The 22013-nt window shown below is 35.9% G+C and overlaps 1 protein-coding gene across 5 annotated transcripts in view; it reads left to right on the top strand.

Annotated features, from left to right (window-relative positions):
* Window positions 1-22013, top strand: part of DIAPH2 (diaphanous related formin 2) — a 232578-nt gene that overhangs the window by 98765 nt on the left and 111800 nt on the right. For all 5 annotated transcript variants that reach the window (XM_034063587.1, XM_034063586.1, XM_031048216.2 and 2 more), the window contains one exon: window positions 10956-11080. In XM_034063587.1, the coding sequence (XP_033919478.1) occupies window positions 10956-11080 (125 nt within the window). The remainder of the gene's footprint in view (window positions 1-10955; window positions 11081-22013) is intronic.

Raw genomic sequence — 22013 nt, 5'->3', positions numbered from 1 at the left:
GTGTTAATGGGAGCAAAGTCACTAATAATCCTGATGCTTAGAATATATATGAAAAAGGGTTTCTTGCAGTTACATGTGTTTCCTTCTGTAAGATAAAAGCTCATTATATTTCCTACAAACAGTGATGACTTATTACCAGCAGTATAAATTGCTGTTGGTTTTTAATGACCAAAACTTTCCTTTCAGCCCTTCTTTGTTTTCTCTAACAAAGCAGATTTTTGGCAGAATAAATGTGATTTGTGCCACTTGCTACAATTCCCCCAGTACTTTTGGGGTTTTGCTTAATTGTAATGTTCATCTGCTCTGTCACAGGGGGTCATTTTCTCTGTGCAGGAAGTTAACATGATTTTTGTTGAAGAGAAGATTTTTCTTTCCTATTTGTCATTTGCTGATAAACCAGTGGTTTCAGAGATGGACAATTGATTTTATTTGCCCTGTAGGAGGCTTCTTTTGGAGTAAACTGGCTACAGATGTGAGGACATTGGCATCAGTTATTTATACATAAAATAGAAGGAAATCTACCAGCAAATGTTGTCTCTGTATGAATTATAAATAAGGAAATACAGCTGAATAGGTCTGATTACTGAGATGGATGCTGCTTACATTTAAGGCAGAAGACAGCCTCATGGTTTAAATTGTACATAATATTCCAAATATAAGACTTAACACATACAACTTTTCAATCTTGGGTGCATTTTCTCAGTTCCACGTAAATAAAAGTTAAGTCTTGTTTAATTTCCATATAAAAATGAAGAAGCAGCATCTGAACACCAGATGATTTTTTATAACAAATAGATGATTTTCTTTTAACAAATAGCAGATAAAGCATGAAAGTGGATTTTCATATGAAAAGGTCAATGGGATTAGATGAACTGTTCATGCATGTACTCAAGGCTTCAATAATCTGATATTAGGTATAATGAAATATTTAATCTTTTTAAAGATGGCAGATCAATCTAGAGGTTTATGAAAAGGAAAAACAAATTAGGAAGCAGTTTTATTCTGGAAAGTATGAGCAAAGGTTAAACTGATTAACTGTCAAGACATTATTGGAAAAGCAGCGCTTCCTGCGTGGAGCACACTGTGTGAAATCAAAACCAATAAAAATCTCACAAGACTGTGACAAACTGGATTCTTAAATGGAAGGAAATACTCACCTTCCTCCAGTCTGTAATGTTTTCCTCTGGTTTCCCTACAGTTCCAAGTGTGTAAAGCTTTGTTTTCATATTTCCACCTTATTCACTTTTTATTTCAGTTGCTGCTTTTTGTGATATTTGTTGTTATCATCCTACATTCTGTGATATTATTAAATAGCTGACAAATTTCCATCCCTTTCTGTAAGTTCAGTCAAACCAAACTTCACAACAAGAGGTACCTGATTCAAGTTAGATCACAAGTTTGGGGTTTCTAGGCAAAGTCATGTAAAAAGGCTAATGTGGAATTCCTTAGACAAGACATGTATTTTTTAACTTGAAACTCCTCTGAATGTCAAGCCTCCCAGAAATCATAAAAAAGAAATATGTAACATGCAAACTTGAGGAGGAACATTGGCCATGTATTTTATAGCAACTTAATCTCAGATTTTCAAAGAACAACAGTTGTAAACCATAGTTCATGGCTTAAACATTGTGCCTGTGTTTAAAATAAAAGGCAACCTTACCTTTATCAGTTGAACTTTGTGTCCAGCCCTTCCTGAATTTAACAGTTCTTTACATACTTGTGTTGCTCTCTTTGTCTGCCAAGAGTGGGAGCTATTAGGCTGTGTAGTTCTGGGAAGTTCTATGAGCCTGTGTTCTCCTGGTGTTTAGGTCAGAGCCAGTTGGATATAGAATGCTGTTATCTGTAGCTGGCCATTCTCTGTGTTATCTTGACATGTTGTGTGAGTTAATGTGATACCTCATGTATAGATGGGATATAGATCTTGGGGTTATCTGAGCAGTCGTAGGATTCCCAAGAGCAACTTAACTCTAAGCAAAAGGCTGACCTTAACTGTACATGCATTATAAAAGCTCTTTCAGAAATAATGAGGTTTTTTTTTTTCCAGTGTTTAAGGGAGAGATCTGTGTGCTTGGTATAAAGGTATGCCACTAATAATTCTTTTAAAGTACTGTTAAAAGAAACAGAGGGCATTCTGAGTAAAATCAAGTGAAAGACGCCTTGGAGCAGGGGAGTGAATTATGTCTGTGTAGACAACTAGACAGTACTAATAACAAGAGCACAGATTTCTTTCTCCTGTTGACACAAAAAATTATTTCTCCAATTTGCAAGCATATGGTTCTGATGGTTGAGGCATGGCTCTAGGAAAGACATCAGCATTCAGAAGCACCGTGGAATGCAAATATATATATATATATATATATATATATACTTAATCTATTATTACAAATACTGTAAGAAAACCTTAATGTTTAAATTCTGTGCGGGTACTTCACTGTGATTTAATGCCATAATTTTACAGTGGAGAAAATATTTTAAAACATTCTGTACCATTTTTGCTTTCAAGTATAGCAATTTAAACATACCCATAAGTAGGAGTCATTTTTCTGTCAAACATGAGTTTTATAGTTCATTGCGGTAGAAGAAACTGTTTTTACAGAGAGATCTGTGGTATCTTCCACCTTGCAGTGTTTAAATTGCTGAAACAGATTTTGCCCAATCTGGCACATTAATGGGTATAGAATAGACAATGTCTTCTGGCGTGAGGAATTTAATGCCTGCATCTGTGACTCTTCTCTCTATAATAGAATCTGAAGTTGGTGTTTTGCATCATAATCACAAGTCAATCTTGCACTGTTTAGTGACTTCTGTCATTCTTTTCATTCACATAAGCTGCAATATTGAAATGTCAGAAACTCTCCCAATGTGTTTTTCTAAATGGAGTAAATACACAGTCAGGTACATCAAATACTTGAAGAGTTTTTCCCTCTGGTAACACTCCTGTATTTGCATATAGCATCAGCATATCAGTGGTAGTTTATGCATCACCTCATTAAAAGTGTTTTCCACAGATGTGTTCTCCTTCATTGACATGTGTCAGTGAGGAAGACAGAGAAGGAAAAACTTTACAGATAGTGTTTGTGATAGTTCCAAGGTGCAGTTTCTGGAAGAGATCCGTTGGAGACTCAGTGGGGTTCTGGATTGCCTTTCACTCTGCAAAATTGCTTACTGAATATTCCCAGTCTGTGAAGATTTTGAGGCTTTATTTAGAGGCTGTCTTCTAGTGTGTATTCAAAACTGTTGTAGTTCTGAATCCTCAAGCCACATTCTGAAGTTACAGTTTGGAGTCTACATTAAACAAATTTGTTTTCTATGGCACGTGTTTTAAGGATCCACTTCCCTCCCTGAAGTTTAAATACCAAGGGCAAAATTAAGGAATAGTCCGAATGACTCTCATGGGTTGTTGCTTATTAAAGAAATGAAAGCATTTAAGTGTTTCTGGCTGTAGTTAAACCATTTTGGAGTTGAAGACTGTTTTAAATGACTTCTCAAATTATGTAATCCATTTAGGATGCCTTAGTACAAGCCACTAGAGAGAGGTGAAAGCTGCAGAGCATCACTTCTTTCTTTTCCTCCTCTCTGTTCTTGAATTTGCGCTTTTATTGAGGTAAGAAAGGCATTACACATCTGGCTGGCACCTCAGTTAATGAGACCAAACTCCTGTTGCAAGTCGAGAGCCTCAGGGGTGGTCTGTTGGAAGAAGTTGCTCAACACCTTCTCTGAGTTTTCAGTCACAGCAGATAGGCTGTGTTACAAAAGGTTTGCTCCTTCTCTTTCTTTGTATTCCTTACTTTCTGTGATTTTTGCACGTGTACCACTGAATGTATTGTGTCAAACACTTCACAATGAGTGACAGCGTTCAGACACCATTCAGTTTGATACACAAACCAAGCAAAGGAGGTTATAGAGAAATAGGGATGGTGCAAAATATGGGATTTTAAAATAAGCACAGCAATATTCAAGAAGTTCAGTTAATACTTCCAAATCTGGATGTGATTGATAGAGCTTAAAAGTCCAGTTGCTTCTTTCCTTTGCATTGCTTGGAATTTGCTTTATACTTTTGCCAGGCAGTTCTGCTTCAGTCTGCTTGTGTAGTAGACATTGATGTTGTAATTACAAGCTGTTTTCAGAACTAACTTTTGAAATCTTGAGATACATTTATATTTAATTTAACATCAAAGTAAGGTGAGTTTCTGGAGTTGTGTGGAGAAGATACCCATGTAGCCTGGAGAATGCTACTGAACACAGTGCTGTTCTCACTCATTGGTTATGGTTCTGTGTTCTAAAAGATTTTCTTTGTAGTGTGAAAAGTCAGTTCACATTCAACTAATAAAGCTATTCTACAATGTGCTGTTATTGGGTTTACTCAACTCAACCTGCAAAGTTAGCTGAAGGGCTGGTATTGCCAGGAGGGCTCAGATGCAACAGGAGGTTGGCACATACAGAATTTGTGCAGGTCATGAAGATAGCACAACACTTGTCAGGATTCAACCAGAACTCTCACAGCTCAGAGTGCTTTCTTTTTCAGAAAACTGTTTTTTTTTTTATTGACAATTTAATCTTGAGTAGTAAAAAATATTGAGTTGATAATAAGTTGGATAATATGACCTGTCCAAAGCCAGGCAGGGATTTCATGTTCTGATATATGACTTAAGAGATCAATGACTTGGGGCTGTGCTGTGGAAAGGAATTTTAACAACTGGCTTATGTCAATAGTGATAATGGCAATGCATTTTGGGCTCTTGGTGCACTGTTTGTCAGTTATAATCAATTCTTAATACCCTAATAAGTTGTATTATGTGCATCAGAATTATTCTTTTATTCTTAAAACATATGCATAAGCACATAATTATTGGAACTGAGATAAGTAGTTTTATTCCTTAAACCAGAGTACGGTTCTGGACGTATGCTGATATTAAACATAAGCTACCCACAGAAGCTTCTCTTTTTGCTCTGTGGATATATTGAATGTTTCAGCATTATGAGCACTTACCATTATGAGTAATTTCCTCAGCTCCAGTGGGAGAAGAAGACATGCCCCTCATGATGCTCTGGTTTTAGGCCTAGCAGGCAATGTTTTTCTCCTTCCCCCAATATCTCACTTGTCAAGGCAAACTTGATAATGGCATTTGCACTTCAGTGTGTGCAGAATTCAAATTCAGTTTCCTCACTGTTGATGTCTGCTGTTACTGTTCTGAGAAGCTGAAAATTTGTTCATAATTTATACCCAAAATTGTGGTTTTAATGTTTTACCCTGTGTGGTGTAGTTCTTTTCCAAATGTGTGTTTAAAAACTGTCATCCTTTTCTTAAATGGTATCACCTATATCTATTTTCTTTTTGTGATAAGATGTGATAAGGTCATATATACATTTGTGCTGCATTGATTTTAAGTCTGGATCCAGTTAAGATTATTTTGGATAAGTATTGGTGAGTCTCCTTCCTTTCTCTCTGTAGATGAAGAGCGATATGGCAGTCTAGAGCCACTGCACATAAATGCCTCATTAAGCATCATCTCGGACTAAAAGATAATTAGTGTCCTAGACTGAATCTCTCATTAAACTCTAAAGCTAAGAGCTACTTGGGGCTGGACTTGTTACTGAGTGCTCTTATCTTGAAATTGTGGTTCACCTTTGCTAGCAAATGGAAAGAGCAATAGAATCAATGCACAATTGCTTTATCTTTGCTTAAGATAATGATGTTACAGTAGATGTTTGAAATGCTCAAGCATAGCTGGGTCATTACCTTCCTTTACACATACCATGTATGTGATAAGGCAGCTAAAATGCAGAGACTCTACTGGTGAGTGAAATCTAGACATGCAAATTGTGTTTCGATTGTTGAGCATGAGTAGTTTGTGGTGGAAAGCTTACCTGTTTTTGGAGCAAGAGGGTGGCAATGTGCCCTAGCTAGTTAAATAACTCTGTTTTTTAATCTTTGATCCCAAGGTGTTTGAACCTCCACCTCTGAGCATTTCCAACATTTCTTTAGAGGTTATGAACTTAATAGAGGTTATAAACTTTACAATTTCTTTCACTGTAGTTGGAGTTTTGCTTTGAAATTGAGACACCACTGGCCTAAGAATGTACTTATCCATAATCCATCACTTCTGCCTAAGTTCTGTTAAAAACACAGGATTTGTATATAGAAATTGGAGCATTTGCTTGTTATCAGTAGTAGCTGTGAGTAGATGTAATCCTAAGAGTTTGATCCCACCTGTCTGGATGGTTGATTTAATACCTTCCTTAGAATTTCTAATGATTGAGTTCAGTGTCTTACCTGGCACAAATATTTCAGTATTAAGTTATTTTTATTGTTGAAGTTTGTTATAGGTCTATCACACTTCATAGTTAGTGAAGAACTGTTTCTGATAAAGGAAATACTGCACATGGTCACTCCATTACTTTTTCCCTCTCTGATATTCAGGAGGAATGATGATCAAAGCTGTGTGTACCATGCTCTTCAGAAGCATTCTTCCAATGCTGGATGTACCTTTTTAGCACAGTGGTTTATCTGTATATCAGAATATGACAAAGTGATTGATCATAGCTTGTGTCCAGGGCACAGGATAGCTGGGTTATGAAAAATTTCTAGAATGAACAGTGACATGTTAATTACTTGAGAAATAGCACGTTAAGGGAGCTGTGCTGCTTTCAAGTCTGAAGCTGTTCAACCATGAAGCCTCAAGTATAGGTTGTTTTGTGTGACACAGGCATATTATGCTATATATCACAGATATGCATGCATGTACATGTAAATGTATGTACATATATATACACATACGTATGAGTTACACATAAACTACACCTGTATCACACAAAAATTATGTATATAAATGTATTCATACATATGTATACCTGTGAGATCTATTTCTGACAGTATATGTCCATATATATACCCATACATAATATAGAGGCATACTGTGAGATACACAGAATCCTCAAGTAGACTGCAGTGGCACTATTCACCTAAGTCCAACAGAACATTTATTCTCTTAATAAATATAAATTTAGTGCTATGAATTGAGTAATCAATGACTGTAATTCCTGCAGATTAGGTACTTGCTCACCCATTTCCCCTCAAGCTGTTTTTCATACTTTTGTCAAAGACTTACTTCCACCTGCCCTCAGGCAATAAGAAATAAGTAATCATTACTATGCTCGGAATGTAGTTATGGGTACAAATACTGTCTAGACTTACAAATCCACTAGTTCGTTTGCTTCACATAGACTTGCTTTTTCTTATTGAACTAATTCATGTCACTGGCTCTCACTAGGGTTTTTACTAAGCGTGGCTATGGACATCCATGTTCTGCTTTGTGATCAGAGACTCTTTAAATTTATTATGCAAGAGACATTGCACCTAATCAAAATGTATCATTTTGCCTCATTATAGGGGAGGACTCAGTCTGACGCAATCTTACTTTAGAAAGGATTAGGCTGTCCTGTGGTACTATCACTGTATTACTGTACATATAAAATGCTTAGCTTGACAGTGGGGACTAGCTAGCGTTTGACATTAACATGAGATTAACTGCTTGTATCATTTTGTTAGGACTAAAGTGGTCTACCAGACATTCACTAAGCCTTCCATAGCGTGCAGTCTGTGCAACTGCTTTCTCCAAAATAAGTGGATGGGATTTATTTTGTTTTTACAAAGGAGGAATTAATATAGGGAAAATAGTAAAATGAAGGAAAATATTATAGAAAGGTGATAGGGTGCCCAGAGAAGCTGTGGCTGCCCCATCTTTGGCAATGTTCAGGGCCAGGTTGGATGGGGCTTGGAGCAACCTGCTCTAGTGGAAGGTGTCCCTACCTGTGGTAGGGTTTTGGAAGTGGATGAGCTTTGAGGTCTCCTTCAACCCAAACCATTGCAGACTAGGTTCCCTCCTCCCCATTATTTTACTAGCTTTCAGTATTTGTCTTGTTGTTGCTATCTTGAAATGAGATACTTGTGCACTGGATTTATTTGGTTGTGCTCTCCTGCTGCAACATTAAATTGTCATTGCTGCTACAGAGAGGCTTTCCCAATAATAGCCTTGAGAGTAATTATGTGTCACTGAAGACTGAATGCTACCTTTCATGTAGATTTTCAGGCTAGTTATACCAGACTGTCTAATTTTCATGTGGAATGATGGGCAAATTGAAGGTGGACAAGCCTTTGCCTTGTGATCATGGGCTGTGAGGAGTATAATGTTCAGTACGTGCATTTATGGAATGATTTCAAAGAAATGGCATTTTGTGGCAAGTAGATTTTATGCATTCATAAATTTAAATCTTTCCAAGCTTTTAATAAGTTTGCATCATTTTCCCTGAAAGACTAAAAAGTGTCCACAGTGCCTCATCTGCACATTAATGAAGTACTAAATCTCTAATAAAACAGTCCATGGGAGGAAAGGCAGATATTATAGTGTGTGTGTATGTATTATAGTTTTGTGTGTATATATAAATATCTTATCTTGTTCCATAGTCTTCTTAAGTTTGTCTTGCAGAACAATAACTTCATAAATTGTTTGAACACAACTTGTGGCTTTGTCTGGGCTGGGCAAAACAAAAATAAAGTGAATGAAAAAGCCTATTTCACAGTGGTTTTTTGGTAATTTAGTGGGAATTTAGAAGTTAGTTATGGGAAGAAGAGTTTTTTGAATACAGTGTTCTTGCTTAGATAGAGTTCCTTTGTACTGTCAAAGTCAGGGGCACCTCGTCTGAGCTGTTTTAAAACTTAGTTTTATAAAATGAAGTTATTGAAAATACTTTACTTCCATATTAATGACAGAGACTAAAAATTCTCCTTTGCCATTGCTTGCTGAATTCCTTTACACTTTACATTTCAAACGGAAATAAACTGCTCTTGCTAAGTGGTCATGCATTTAAATATTTCAAAACTGCTGAAAACAGTTCAACTTTATCTCTTACGTTGCCTATTTACTTGAGAAATGCCATAGAAGCTGCTACTCTTTTTAGCACCAAAATTACCATTTGCTTTCTACTAATTTATTTTTCAGTTCTAGGATTTTATTTCAGTGCTGTTTGTCTCCCTTGCCAGCCACATAACAGCCTATAAAAATATTTCAGTAATTCAGGTTTTCCAGTTGAAGCAAAAATGTGTGCTCCATTTCTGACAATAATATCAAATGATTAAACTAATGCAGCCATAACCTAGAAGCTTTGACAATGTTTGTTATTTAAACTGCTTTACTGCTTGATTTCAGGTTAACTCTTGAATGTTACGTTAATACTGTGCTCTGTATAGATTTATTACTCCTCCACAACCATTCAGTTAAACTTAAAAAGCTGTTTCATTATAATTCTAAGATTACATGATTAGTTAGTAATTGGTACCCAATAGAAAAGATGAAATTGGAAATAAAATCAAGATTATGACTGTAATAGCTGTATTGGTGCCTTAGGTATGTGAATGTGCTTGTGACAAGTTACAACATTGTTATGGCTGATATGAACCATTACTTACCAAAAATAGAGAATTGATTTTGCTCTGAGAACAGCTTCCTGCTTTATAGGATTCTTATTTCCTATTTACTTTTTTTATTCCTTTTCAAATGTCACATAGTCCCAGCACAGGTTTTTAAAGTACAAGACAGTAAGAAAATAAAGGATTCCTTTGAACATAATCTGCAACTTTCCAGTCACCATTGGAAGATAATTAAAGTGGAAGCCCCTTTAAAAAGAAGTCATGATATCTTGAGTACACAAGGTATCCTTGGCTTAGCTGAGATGTACAACTCCAGCATTAGTTTTGTAGAGCAGCTGCCTGCAGTCAGTGATTACTAAAAGGTAGATAATGGGCTGGATGTTCTCCCCTCTGGTTCCACACATCAGAAGTTGTTTGTAGCCTTGTCTTTTTAAGAATTGACTAGGATTATATGTACTGTCACTAAAGATTAAGTAATTGTAGGGTGTAAGTCAGCTCTGAAACAGAGTATACTTGAAATATGGTGTACTCAGAGGAGGGACATGAAATGATGCAAATGTTACTGAGCTCTTTGGGGAGAGGTGGTGTTGAGATTGCCTGCTTGTTCTTAGAAGTTCATATTTGTAACCTGCATAATGGGAGACAAGGAGAAAAAGCTGGGATTTGCCTCTAAAATGAATCTTTAGATAGAGAAGAAGTGCTTGTCAAACTGCTCTTTATGATTAAATTGAGAATGATAAGTGGACTGTATGGATCATGTCGTAAAAGTCAATATTATAGGTTCGGGTTGTTTTAATATTACAGCGTGCCCAGGGCTTCCCTGTGGAGACTGTCACTTTTCATCAAGGTCTAGAATTTCATTGTAGTATGGTATTGCTTCCCATTCAAAACTGTCTTGCCATGATTTCCAGTGGAGATTTCTCTCATGAGGTATCAATTAGTGGTTGCTTACTACAAGTTACAGAAACATTGGTTTACATGGAATAGCATGACAGAGTGAACAGTCTCTTTAGAGGTTTCTTGGTGCTGTACTGTGAGTCCTTTCTTTCTTTTTTTGCTTATCAGTAGCTTTTATTATTCAGACCTACCTTTAAGATGAGCAGAGGGTTTCACAGCTGTTGGTTTCTAGAAATCAGTTAATTTCAATAGAAGAGAACTATTTGATCTTCTCTCTGTGTCTCTTCCTTGAATAATTTCTGTAACAGAGTGCATGAGTTAATAAGATCATTCATTTAACCAAGTACATGCATTAATAAGGTAAAATCTCTCTGAAGCTCAGTTACTTTTTAATCTTTGTATTAGATTTAGAAGAATGAAATATTAGAATTTTTACCAATAAATTTAAATAGAAGTGGAGTCATTTGAACTCAGTTTTTAAGAGTGGGATTTTTATGAGCAGTAATTCAGAAAAAATGTGAGTCTGCTTAATGGAATCATTCTATTTGTGCTGACATTGTTTTTTTTCCATTTATGATGGTAGCCTTTCTGGAATGTGGAAGCTTTTTCCTCATTGTCATTTTTTCCTTAGTTTCAGCCCAAACTCTGAAGAGCAACCTTGATTCAATGAACCATCAGATCCAGCGCCTAGAAAACGACATCAAGAACTTCCCTAAAACACAAGATGAAAATGATAAGTTTGTAGAGAAGATGAGCATATCCTTTTTGCATGTCTTTGTTGGTGAGCTGAACGTTTTGATTGCATGGATAAGTATTTACAGCACTTGAAAATAAGTTTTAGGTCTTTGCATCCAAGCTTTTATTCTAGTGCTGAGAAGGGCGTAACAGAACATGTTGAATGTCAGTCATATGTCATGGGTTTGTGGGTTTATCAAGGAAAAATGAAGAGGAGATTGATGTCCAGAGCCATTTATAACTGCTTATTGTGTTTAGTAGGTAGATGTAATAAAGAGGTTCTCCCAACTATTGTCTGTTTGGAAAGTAAGTTCTAGTGGGATTAACCATCTGAATGGGTTCAGTGACAGAAATTCACCAGAAGATATTGAATATCTTCTCTATATGGATTTAAGTTTCTGACAAGAGTGGAAAAGTATCCAAAGGAAGACAATTCATGACTAAGTGGAAAATTGTCTCTTGTTACTTACATGTTCTCTTCCACCTTGTCTTATTTTCAAGGTTAAGAGACTTGTTAATAATCACATTTATCAGTTCTGCTATTAAAAAAACCTTATTATTCCTGTGACATACATTCACTCACATCAGAAAATCTTATAATACTGCCTTGTAATTGTCCTTTGCCTTGTCGTCATGCACGTAGGCTGAATACTGTCAAGTCCCACTTTTGCTCATAAATGGAACCAGCATCTTGAAATACTTTTGCAGCCATGATTTCTCATAGCTCCGTTTTAGAGGTTATATACATTATTTTTCACTTGTGTTGAGTAAATTCTTTGCCATTTGTTGTTTTGCTGTCTATGTATTTACTGTGCTTCTAAAAATGGTTGGGATCACTCCAGTGATTTGATGAGGAAAAAGAACCAAATAGGAAACGTTTACCTTCTTCTGTGTTGCAGTTTTTATCACCTGAGTTTCTTAGAGAAGAGAGATTGTCTGACAGTGCAAAAGTGAAACAATAACTGTATTAATGTTTTTATATTGGCAAAAATAAGAAGATCCTATGGGATTTTTGGCAATTAACTGCCGAAGGTTTCCTGGGCAGCCTTGTTTCATTGCACCTACATTGATGTCCCAGACAGATTGCCAATTCCTGGTAATTAAAATAGGCACTCTGAACTGTAGGTGTCTGCCAGCTTTTATCGTACTAGTGAATCTGGTGGCTTGACAATAAATAAGGCTCTAAGAAATGAACTGATTGTGCTGAAGGATATATGTTTTCATGATTAATAGATGACCTGATAAATGGTGCTGTTTGTTTTTAGAAAGTCATCACCAGTCTTATCAAGTGATGAAATTTGTTTCTGCTTATCACTGAGTAGTTCAAGTTTTCTACTCTCATGTATTAGTCTTCAGTATGTATTACTTGTTGTTTCCATCAGCTTCTTGAAGAATTGATAGCACATATTGAGATTAGAAACTAAAGATTTTCGAGCTGAACATTGCTCTAACTCCTCGAGTTTTTCAGAAAATTTGAGATGTGCCTGAACATAAATCATCTCTCAGTAAAGAGATTTAGGATGCAGGAATTCTACCATAATTAAAGGCTTAATTTCTTTTTCCCTTTCCTGCTAATTAACAAAGCTGTTTACCACTAACTGTGGGTGAGACTTTCTTCAGGAATATTAAAGAGGCATGGCTTGGTGTTGTCCTAAGGTAGGAGATCACTTACAATAAGAATGTCGTTCATGATATTAATTCTTAATAATCAGATGAATTAGTATTCATAATATAGATGGAAATACTATGAAAGAAGTTTTTTGTTTTATTTTTTTTAACCTATTTTAGTAAATATGTTCCTGTTATTGTGAGAGACAGAAAGACGAATAGAATTAAGTCTTTCTATTCTGATGTAGGGAGTTTTCCTTGCAGTATTCCTTAGCAGGACAGTTTGTGATTTCACTTAATCAGTTTTTCTTATTTCATTGTGCATAAAGTTTTTCATCTTTATGCATATTACTGATGAAACTCCTGAATGCTTAAAACTAACTGAAAACTACCATAGGAATTAAGCACAAAGACAGGAAGAGTGTTACTATTCCACAGTCTGCTTTAAAAACTGCAGGAGACTGCAGAAGCAATATCCTTAGGTAAATATGCCACATTGATCAAAAAACTTTGAATTAAAGCTGTCAGAATTCAATTCATGCAGTTTTGACTGCAGCCATCTAACTTGATACATATCAAAAAGGTATTTGAAAACATTTTTATTAGTTACAAACTGAGGAAAATGGGCTCATGTTATCTGAAGAGTTTGTATTTAAAGTAAAACTATAGGCAACTAAATGAAATCATTTGATAACACGAGCACATTCAGTTTTACATCATTTCCTTTAGAGCTCTGCAGATACTCGTGTGAATTGGTTCTGGAATGCAGTCAGTATGTCTTCCTGCTTAAGGGTGCTTTTTCTATTTCTGATCGTAAGGTTCAATGAATATAATAGAAGAAATTCAGGTGGTGTAGCTATAGGTTGATTATTCAGGTATAGTATGACCATCTGATTTGATTTTGAGAATAAAATAGAATCATCTCAACAAGTAATGCCACCATCAACTTTATAGCTTCTTTTTAACTAGAAGCATTTATTTTATGTCAGTATAGAGTCTTGACTTTCAAAATTCAGTCAGTGTAAGTTCTGCATATCTAATATGTTGTACCAGTGATTTTCCTCTCAAATACACATAAGGATGATGGTTTGCCTCCTTGTGTTTCAGTCACTAGCCACTATGACACTTTAAGAACTGCTCAAGTTTTTTTGGACCCATTTCTTAGTAGATCTCTTTTCCTCCTTGTGAGAATATTTATGCTGTGGTCAAGTTACTTGAATTAACTGAAGTAACAGAATGGATTCACTTCTTCACTTTAGGACTTTTTGTTCCCAATCTTTATTTGTGGGGTTGTTTTATTTTTTATATGCATTTGAAATACTAATTTCGAATAATTGGACTTAAATACTGAACTACAGACTTAAATCGACTTGAACTTCAGCTAAATAGACTTAAAACTGAAATACAAACTATTTCAGTTATTTTGTAGCTTCATAGGTATGAGGAGTAAAAAGAAGTATCATTTATCTCATTTTCTGTATCAGAAATCTGCCCCAGCCACCATGATTGTAGAGAAACCTTGTGTTCAATTAACAATGCAGTTCAAACTTCCGTGATCACTATTTGCTGGGAAATCTTATGTTCCTTGTAATGAATGCTGTGGGCTTTTTGAGTTATGGAAATACTTCTGTGGGATTCTGGAATTATTTTTATAGTTGTTGTTTTGTTGTTGGGCTTTAATTGGGATTGTGATTGCCTAAGTAAGTGCTTGTAGCACTCTGAAGTCATTGGGATCACGAAACTGAACTGTATGGTTGGCCACCAGAAATGGTTCAGTTCAAAATGAAGGTTACAGCTGTGCTGCACCAGAAAGGAGAATACATTGTGGTTAAACAGGAAAAGAAAAGAGTAAAACAGCAAAGAAAAAGAAGAAGAGAGGTTAAAATATTCTTTCTGTGAACTTCATGCTGTATTAAGTAACTGATGCGTGATTCTTGAGACAACTTTTTCATCAGCTGCTCCATGGCTTCAGTTGCAGTTACTTGAAGATCAAATTGTAAATAATTTAACTTTAAATGTGAGAGGTTTCTTTTATAATTAGCCCAGTTTCATGCAGCACTGGGGAGTCTGATTCAACAGTTTAGAAAAGTAATTACAGACTATGACGAATGTAGCTTTCACTCCTTGTTTTATTTCAATGTTTGTGCCTCTAATGGAAGATTTCTTTAAAGTGGAAAACTATTACTTGCCGTAGGGGTATAGGCTGCTTTCTTGTCAGTGATGTTAAAACATGAGTGTCTAGCTGGGGATTGAGGAAGATACTCAGATTAATGAGGTTTAACTTTAAGTGTTATTAGGAAAGATTAGGGACATCAGAATGAGAAGCTGTTTCAGAGGGCAAGTTGTATGGAGTTAATTTATTGATTAATCTTGATTTAGAACTATAGATACATAAATAATAAACACAAGCTCTTCATCCATCCCAATGTGCGCACACCCCCCTCATCGACAAAGGTTTAATCCTCTAGAAAACAGACAGGAGCTTTGAGCTTGGTTCTGAGGAGAAGGGCTAAGTAGGAGAGTCAGTCAGCCTTAGGGCTCTTTGGTCCCAGGGCATTGGGTTGGTGCTTTTTGTTATGCTACTAGTTGGAGAGAAGGACTTTCTGCTGTGTTGCTTTTGGACCATTATGTAATTTGTGACCAATATTACATGAATCTATATAATGTCTTGTAAGTCTGCTGGTATATCCTTAAATCAGTATTTTATATAGCTTTTCTGTATTTCAGCTGTATCATTTACTCTAGTAAGATATATGAACGTGCCCAGTCATATTAAAGTCTTTTCCTTACGAGAGCAATAAATGGTGCCAACCCTTTGTTGGTGCAAACTCAATAAATGTGCTTTTCTAACTGATTGCATCCATGTGAAGAATTAAAGGCTTATTTTTAAAGAATTGAAAAATTAAGGGAACTATGAATGAAAGAATAAAAATTACTGCAGAGAAAAGACTTTCAAAGCAGAACGTATTCATCATATTATTAAGTTGGAAACAGCCATTTGTGAACTGATTTGAATTTTCAGAAAGGAGCACCATTCATAACCAAATCCTTTTTATAAACTAAAAGAGCTGCCTTCCTGAAAGGCTGTATTCTCACTGGATAGATGTTTTGCTCATAGTTCTATCTAATAATAACTATTGTTTCACAACTAAATAGGAGGGATTTTTAGTTCTTTCTTTGATCTACTTCAATTGTAAAGAAAGGATCTGGGGAGAAGTGTGCGTGGGACTTCCATGCACTGGGAATGTTAGGTATTGCAGGTGCACTAAACATCAACTGATAATTCTCCTGTCTGAACCACTGCACCACAGAATCAGTTAGAGCAGGCTGCTAGGGAAGAAACATATATCCTCTGAATCAGAATCTCAGCATCTGGGAATCGTTGTGAACCGTTTTCCTTCAGAGTGAGCAGCATGACAACATTTACACACTGACGTGGAGTGCTGAAAGAATGTTAATGGCATTAACACTCCTGTCATCTGTTAACACTTGGGATTTCCTCCTAGCTTGTTATGGAGAAATAATTCCCTGCGAGTGTTCTGAGATGTCATTTTTTAGCCTGTTTTTGTTTTTCAGACTATTTGATATGCGCTAATGCCTTCACTTCTGCATCAGAATGTACGTTAATATCTGAATTGCTCATAACTGGGCCTTTTCAGAAATAACCCCCAATAGGGGAAATTTCTGGGAACTTTATATAGCCCTACATTTGAACTAACTAACTTTTGCATGGCTGTATTTAAATGCACCTTCAGATGTAGAGGAAATGGAGGAGGAGTGATTTACCAAGTTGAAGAGATGAAAATGTTAGCTGTTCTTTCCAAGTCTTAGGTCAGAAAAAAATAGTAGTTGATTAAATGCTTACTCAAGCAATTGAAAATTGTGTTCAACTATCAGCTGTTGGTCAACCTTGCTAATGTAGAGAAAACCACCCTGAATTGGTGCTGTTTGTAAATGAGGAAAGGGTGAAACAGTGGGACTTTAAAGTCTTTAATTGTTTTTCCAGTGGGGAAAGATGGACTGCTTAGAGGTGCACTCAGCTCGTTTGAACTTACTTGATTCTTAAGAGGCCATCCTATGGTCAACTTTGCTATCACCCAGGAAACAATTAGGAACTTGTTGGAGCTTTAGGATCTTGCCTAATATAAACAAGTTCTAATGAGCATCTGGTAGTAGTGCTGGTACAGCAGCATTTAATGAGACTTCTATTTGTTATCAGTGAAGTATATGTGCTTTTTGTAGTTTGCATTTAAGTGTGAGCTAAATTATTTCTTCAAATACAAGCTTCTTGTGATTAATTTGACTATTAGCAAAATACAAGAAAAGCCCTATTTTTTCTAAATAAAAATAGTAAGTGGAAGAAGAAGACGACTTTGCAGTGCCTCCTGAAGGGATAGCACAGAAAGTAACTGTTTATTTGCTGATGAAGTTTTAGTTTATGGGGTTTAAACTGTATCTTCTGTTGTTTCAATATCTTTTTACTTACTTGTGGTGTACAAGTTTTAAGCTCAAGAAAAGAGAGGCCTTTCAAGGTATTACCTCCCTGGTGAAGAGAGACATTACATTTACCTTCTCAATATACAACTGTGTGCAGTATATTAGAACTACAGAATCACAGAATCCCAAGGGTTGGAAGGGACCTCAAAAGATCATCTAGTCCAACCCCCCTGCAAGAGGAGGGTAACCTAGAGTACAGTGATCAATAAATGATTTTCTTCAGTTGAAATTTCTTTTTCACTTTTCCTCTAAAAACACAAAGTCAGATGAAATGTAAAATCACCCCATACCGCGGCTCTTCCTATGCTGATTTCTTACTTGACTTCTGAATCTTACAGGCCCATATGGGCTGAGAACTTCTGAAGCAGAAATGTGAATGGAATTAATTTTGAAGCCATGATTCTGTGGGGCTTCTTTTCTGATCACTTTCAGTTCATTTTTCTGTTCTAGTCAGATACGTATAATAACAGAAAAGGAAGTGAGAATGCCATCAGCTAGAGAATGTTTGCAAGACCATATAGCAAGAGAAGAATGGAAAGTAGCCAGTGGAGGGAAAGATGAACAGGGTTTGAGATAAAGGGCAGAAGGACGAGGTTTAGAGAGTGGCAAGAAAATGTCAACATGACAAAAGGATGCAAACCTTTTCTTTCCACGTACACCCTGAGAGTTCTAAACATGTTTTCCTTCTTTTTAAGCCATTCTCAGTATTCTTTATATGGAAAATGCTTTAAGCAGCAAATACAAGCCCTGTCATGCTGTACGTCTTTTATTTGACAATTCATTTCATATTTGAGTGTGAGTTTTTTTTGCTTTCTGTTCTTTTTCTGCCTGTGTCTCTTTAGAATAGCAGGTGTATAGGTTAATGTGTAGCCCTGTTTTTGCCTAAAAGCAACTTTCTTTCCTGTTTGATGGTTAAGTTCTCTAGATTTCTGTATTCATAGTTCATGCCCAAGTATATAATTTGCTCATGCTATCAGGAACTTTTTGAAGTAGAAAGTACGTTTAAGTACTAGGAATACACTATTTCCTCCCACCTCCGCTCCCCAGGTCAATTTGAAGTCAATGTTAATGAGATCTTAAAATGCTACCTTTTTCTGCACATTTTATAGATTTTTCCTCTAATTTTCATTAGGTTGATGTAATGAGTAAAGAACAAAAAATCATGTGGTTGGTTTACATTAAAGTTTGCATCCAGGATGCTCTGTTCTTCAGTTCATGTACCTTTAAGAAAGCTAAATTTGTGACTTGAGTACCAGGTTTGGGATTTCAGTGAGTTGCTTTGCTATTTGACAGCCACCATATGTGTATGTCCCAAATATGCATTATTTTATGTTGCCCCATATACAAGAAGAAGCCCCACTGAAATGCACTTCGGAAAAGGAAATCAGCAGTGTATCATTTTATAAAGGATACATTTAAAATCCTTTTGTCTCTGAACACTCACATCATATTGAAAATGGGTATGCTAAAGCAACCAAGACACACTTGATTGAACTGATTGTGCTTGTAATTCTTAGAAGGTCTGATGTATTTCATCAGCATAGGCACAAAATCCCACTTCTGAAAGCACTGTGATAGAAGAGAGGAAGAATTAGTGCACACATTTAATCTGCATTTCCAAACTGGATGTTTTTTGAGCAAATTCAGGACATCAATGAATAAAGAGTTTTCTTTTTCCATTTTTGTGTTGCTAATTGTTCAAGCTCAGAGCATCTCAGCATTTTAAATCCTACTGAAGAACTGACCCTGCCAAGTTCAAAATCAGATTACAAGCAATTTGTGCTATGTTTAGTTGCATATATTCAATTGGCATTATTAAGCTATGGGGAATATGAGAGGGGGGAGCCTGCTATTTGATGTTGAGCTCAAATGCACTGAAGTTGTTTACTTACTCTTTAGAGAGTGTGTCTCTCCAGCATATCAACTGATCTGCTTGTGCAGAACAGCCTTTTTGTAGCTTAGCAATTAGATAATCAGCAGGTCAGGAGTATGGTCAGGACCTCCTGCAATTAGAAGGCACAGTATCAGAAACACATTGTGAAGCTCCCAGTCCTGAGTAGCGCAGCAGCATTACACGGAAACAATTTGTAAGTCATTTATTAACTTTTCTTTAGGAGATCCTGCTGATCCGTGACAGTCATGATACAGCTGTTGATATTCAGTTTTGTTCCCACTGAGAAACATCAGTGTGGCCTTGTGGCATTTACTAATCTGTTCACTTAGCTCATTTTTCACCCTGAAAGATAAAATAAATTAATCCTCCACTAAAATGACTTTGAAATATTTTCATGACTGGTGCCACGTTTGGTTTAAGTAGATATTCATGAAGGTCAAGAGACACATAACATTGACATAAGCATGTTTCTTTTGCATGTAAATATTCTAGACCTGCAACACATTATCCCATCATGTTTACCGTAATGGGTATGAGATGAAAGCTGTCAATCGTTATAGCAAGTTAACATAGAAAACTATATTGCTGAACCAATGCAAGTTATTTTACAGTCCTGATAGAATGAGTCTCCTTTTCTGATCATAACTGAAAACCAGGTGGGTTTGGTTTGTTATTTAATAGAGTAAATGGTGGTGTTGCTAGTTGTTTTCCCAAATTATCTTTTTCCTAAATTACTGGGAAGAAATCAATTTGTCATGATCCTTAGCTCAGAATGTCTGTACAGGTTCTTATACTAGTTGTTTGAAATGAAACTTTATTTTCATTTATTTACTAATGTGCTTTGAGCATCTGTTATTACTAAGCTGCAGCCCTTGTAGAACTAAGAGAGAGATTTTCTGACTAAAGATGAGTTTAACCCTATAGAAAAAAAATGTTTTATAGGTTCCTGCTTGGTCATGTCCAGTGTACCTATTGGGACACATTATAACATGAAAGTATTTTCCTTAAACTGTTTCTTTGACAAAAGAGGGTTGAGGAGTGACGGAGGTTTGAGCATGGTTTTAACCTTCATTCTTATGCTCTGCTTTCTTTCTTCTGAGTAAACATGATACTAAGAGGTAGGTATGTGAGAAATAGTAGTGGAAGAAGCTGTCAGTCTGTCTTCTACATTAAACCTGTAAACGTAAATAGCCACTGTGGGATTATGAGGGCTTGTTGTAGGCCCTAGATTCTTGTATGTTGAGTAGCAGGTTTATTTTGAACCATAGTGAACACACTGGTATTTGCAAATCTAAAGCCATCTCCTTTATTTTACTGCCTCTCTTTCTCAGCTGAAATGAGGCATACTGAAGCTTTCTGGAATAAATGTGAATGGTTTTGTGCGTGTATGTATTTAATCACACAAAGTATGAAGTTTTCCTTAAGGTATACTGAAATGCTGTATTTTCCTCTGTGGTGCACTATGCATCAAAATAATTGTTAGTTTGTTTTTATTACGTACTATCAAATAACAGATACTGTTCAGATATTTCATGGTAATTGTTTAATATGATCCAGTCTGTGCTTTGCTCAGTAAAATAGCAGTTGGAAAACTTTAAACTGGTTAAGTCTAATTAGGCATGATTCCGGGTGCTTATTTTTGTCCTAATATAAGTGTTTTACAAAACTGGTTTTGCTTGGCGACTGGCTTTATTCCCTTTTTATATTCCTGTATTTGGATATCTTTATGTTCATTGTTGCAAAAGGAATCCTACCCAGGCTTGTATAATTCATCAGGAGATACTCTGTTTTTCTATGAACAAAACATAATATAAGCCAACAGAGAGATATTAGTAAAACATGGTTTCAGTGCTTGACCAGTTATGTGAATATTGTTCATTTGCTTTGAGACAACAGCAATCTCACAGACTATGGGCTTCCTTAAGGGCTTAAACTGGGGGACTAATCAGGACCTAGTAATGTGAGAATAACTCTGAGAAAGTGTGTGATACCATGCATGGGAATATAGATAAGCTACTTACTACCTTCTCTTTTTTATAAGATATAAATCAAGAAGCAAGCACAGATGGAAATGCAGATCAGTTAACACTCATTTTTTGTTACCTTAGTGTTGCGTATTAAAGGGCTCTTTCTTTCTTACTTTCTTCTTCATTCAGGTATATGCAGAAACAATTGAATCACCTATAAGATGTTCTTCTGCCAGTTTCAACACACATAGCTTTTTAAAGAGCTTTTCACTTCCTTTATTATCGTATGTTCTTTCTTCATTTATTTTTGATTAATCTTTCTTAAAACCAGAAATGCTCACTGTGTTCCAGATGATAACTACAGGTTTACATAGGTGAGATCATTACTTGGATTGAACTTGAAAATTGCCTCATAATGTATCATGTTTTAATGCATAATGTTCATTTCTTTTACCATGACTTGCTATCAGTAAAAGAAATAACAAATCCCTTCGGAAAATGATCCTTTGAATTTTAACTTGTCTGGACTAAGGTACAGTTTTTATAAAGTTAATATTTAAAAATACAAGAACTGTGGAACATTATAAATGAAAATGGTATTATACAAAGCAGATTAGCAAATTTCTTTCTGACAGTGTATTTCTTCCTTCAGGTCTTCATTTCTTTTTAAGGAAAGCCCTGATAGGAAGGGGCATGAGGTGATATGGACTTCTTTCATACTGGGCTCTCCTATGAATCCTGTGAACAGGACTATACAAATAGCCTGTAAATTCTATTCTAGTATGAATAAAAGAAGAAATTGTAAAATGTTAAAAACTAGGAGGTGTGATGATATGCAAGAGATAGGAGCTGTGTGGCAGTTAACACCTTCACATGGCTTAGCTTTCTTTTTTGTGCTTAGTGAAAAACATGGATTCTTTAACTGACATAGTAAAAATTTGAGTGGGTTATCTGTGGGAATCCAAACATTCAACTGTAGATATGTGCT

Source organism: Melopsittacus undulatus, chromosome 6 (assembly GCF_012275295.1).
Source record: "Melopsittacus undulatus isolate bMelUnd1 chromosome 6, bMelUnd1.mat.Z, whole genome shotgun sequence".
Lineage (NCBI taxonomy): Eukaryota > Metazoa > Chordata > Aves > Psittaciformes > Psittaculidae > Melopsittacus > Melopsittacus undulatus.
Note: the sequence above shows the minus strand (reverse complement) of the source record. Positions and strands in the feature narration are given on the sequence as shown.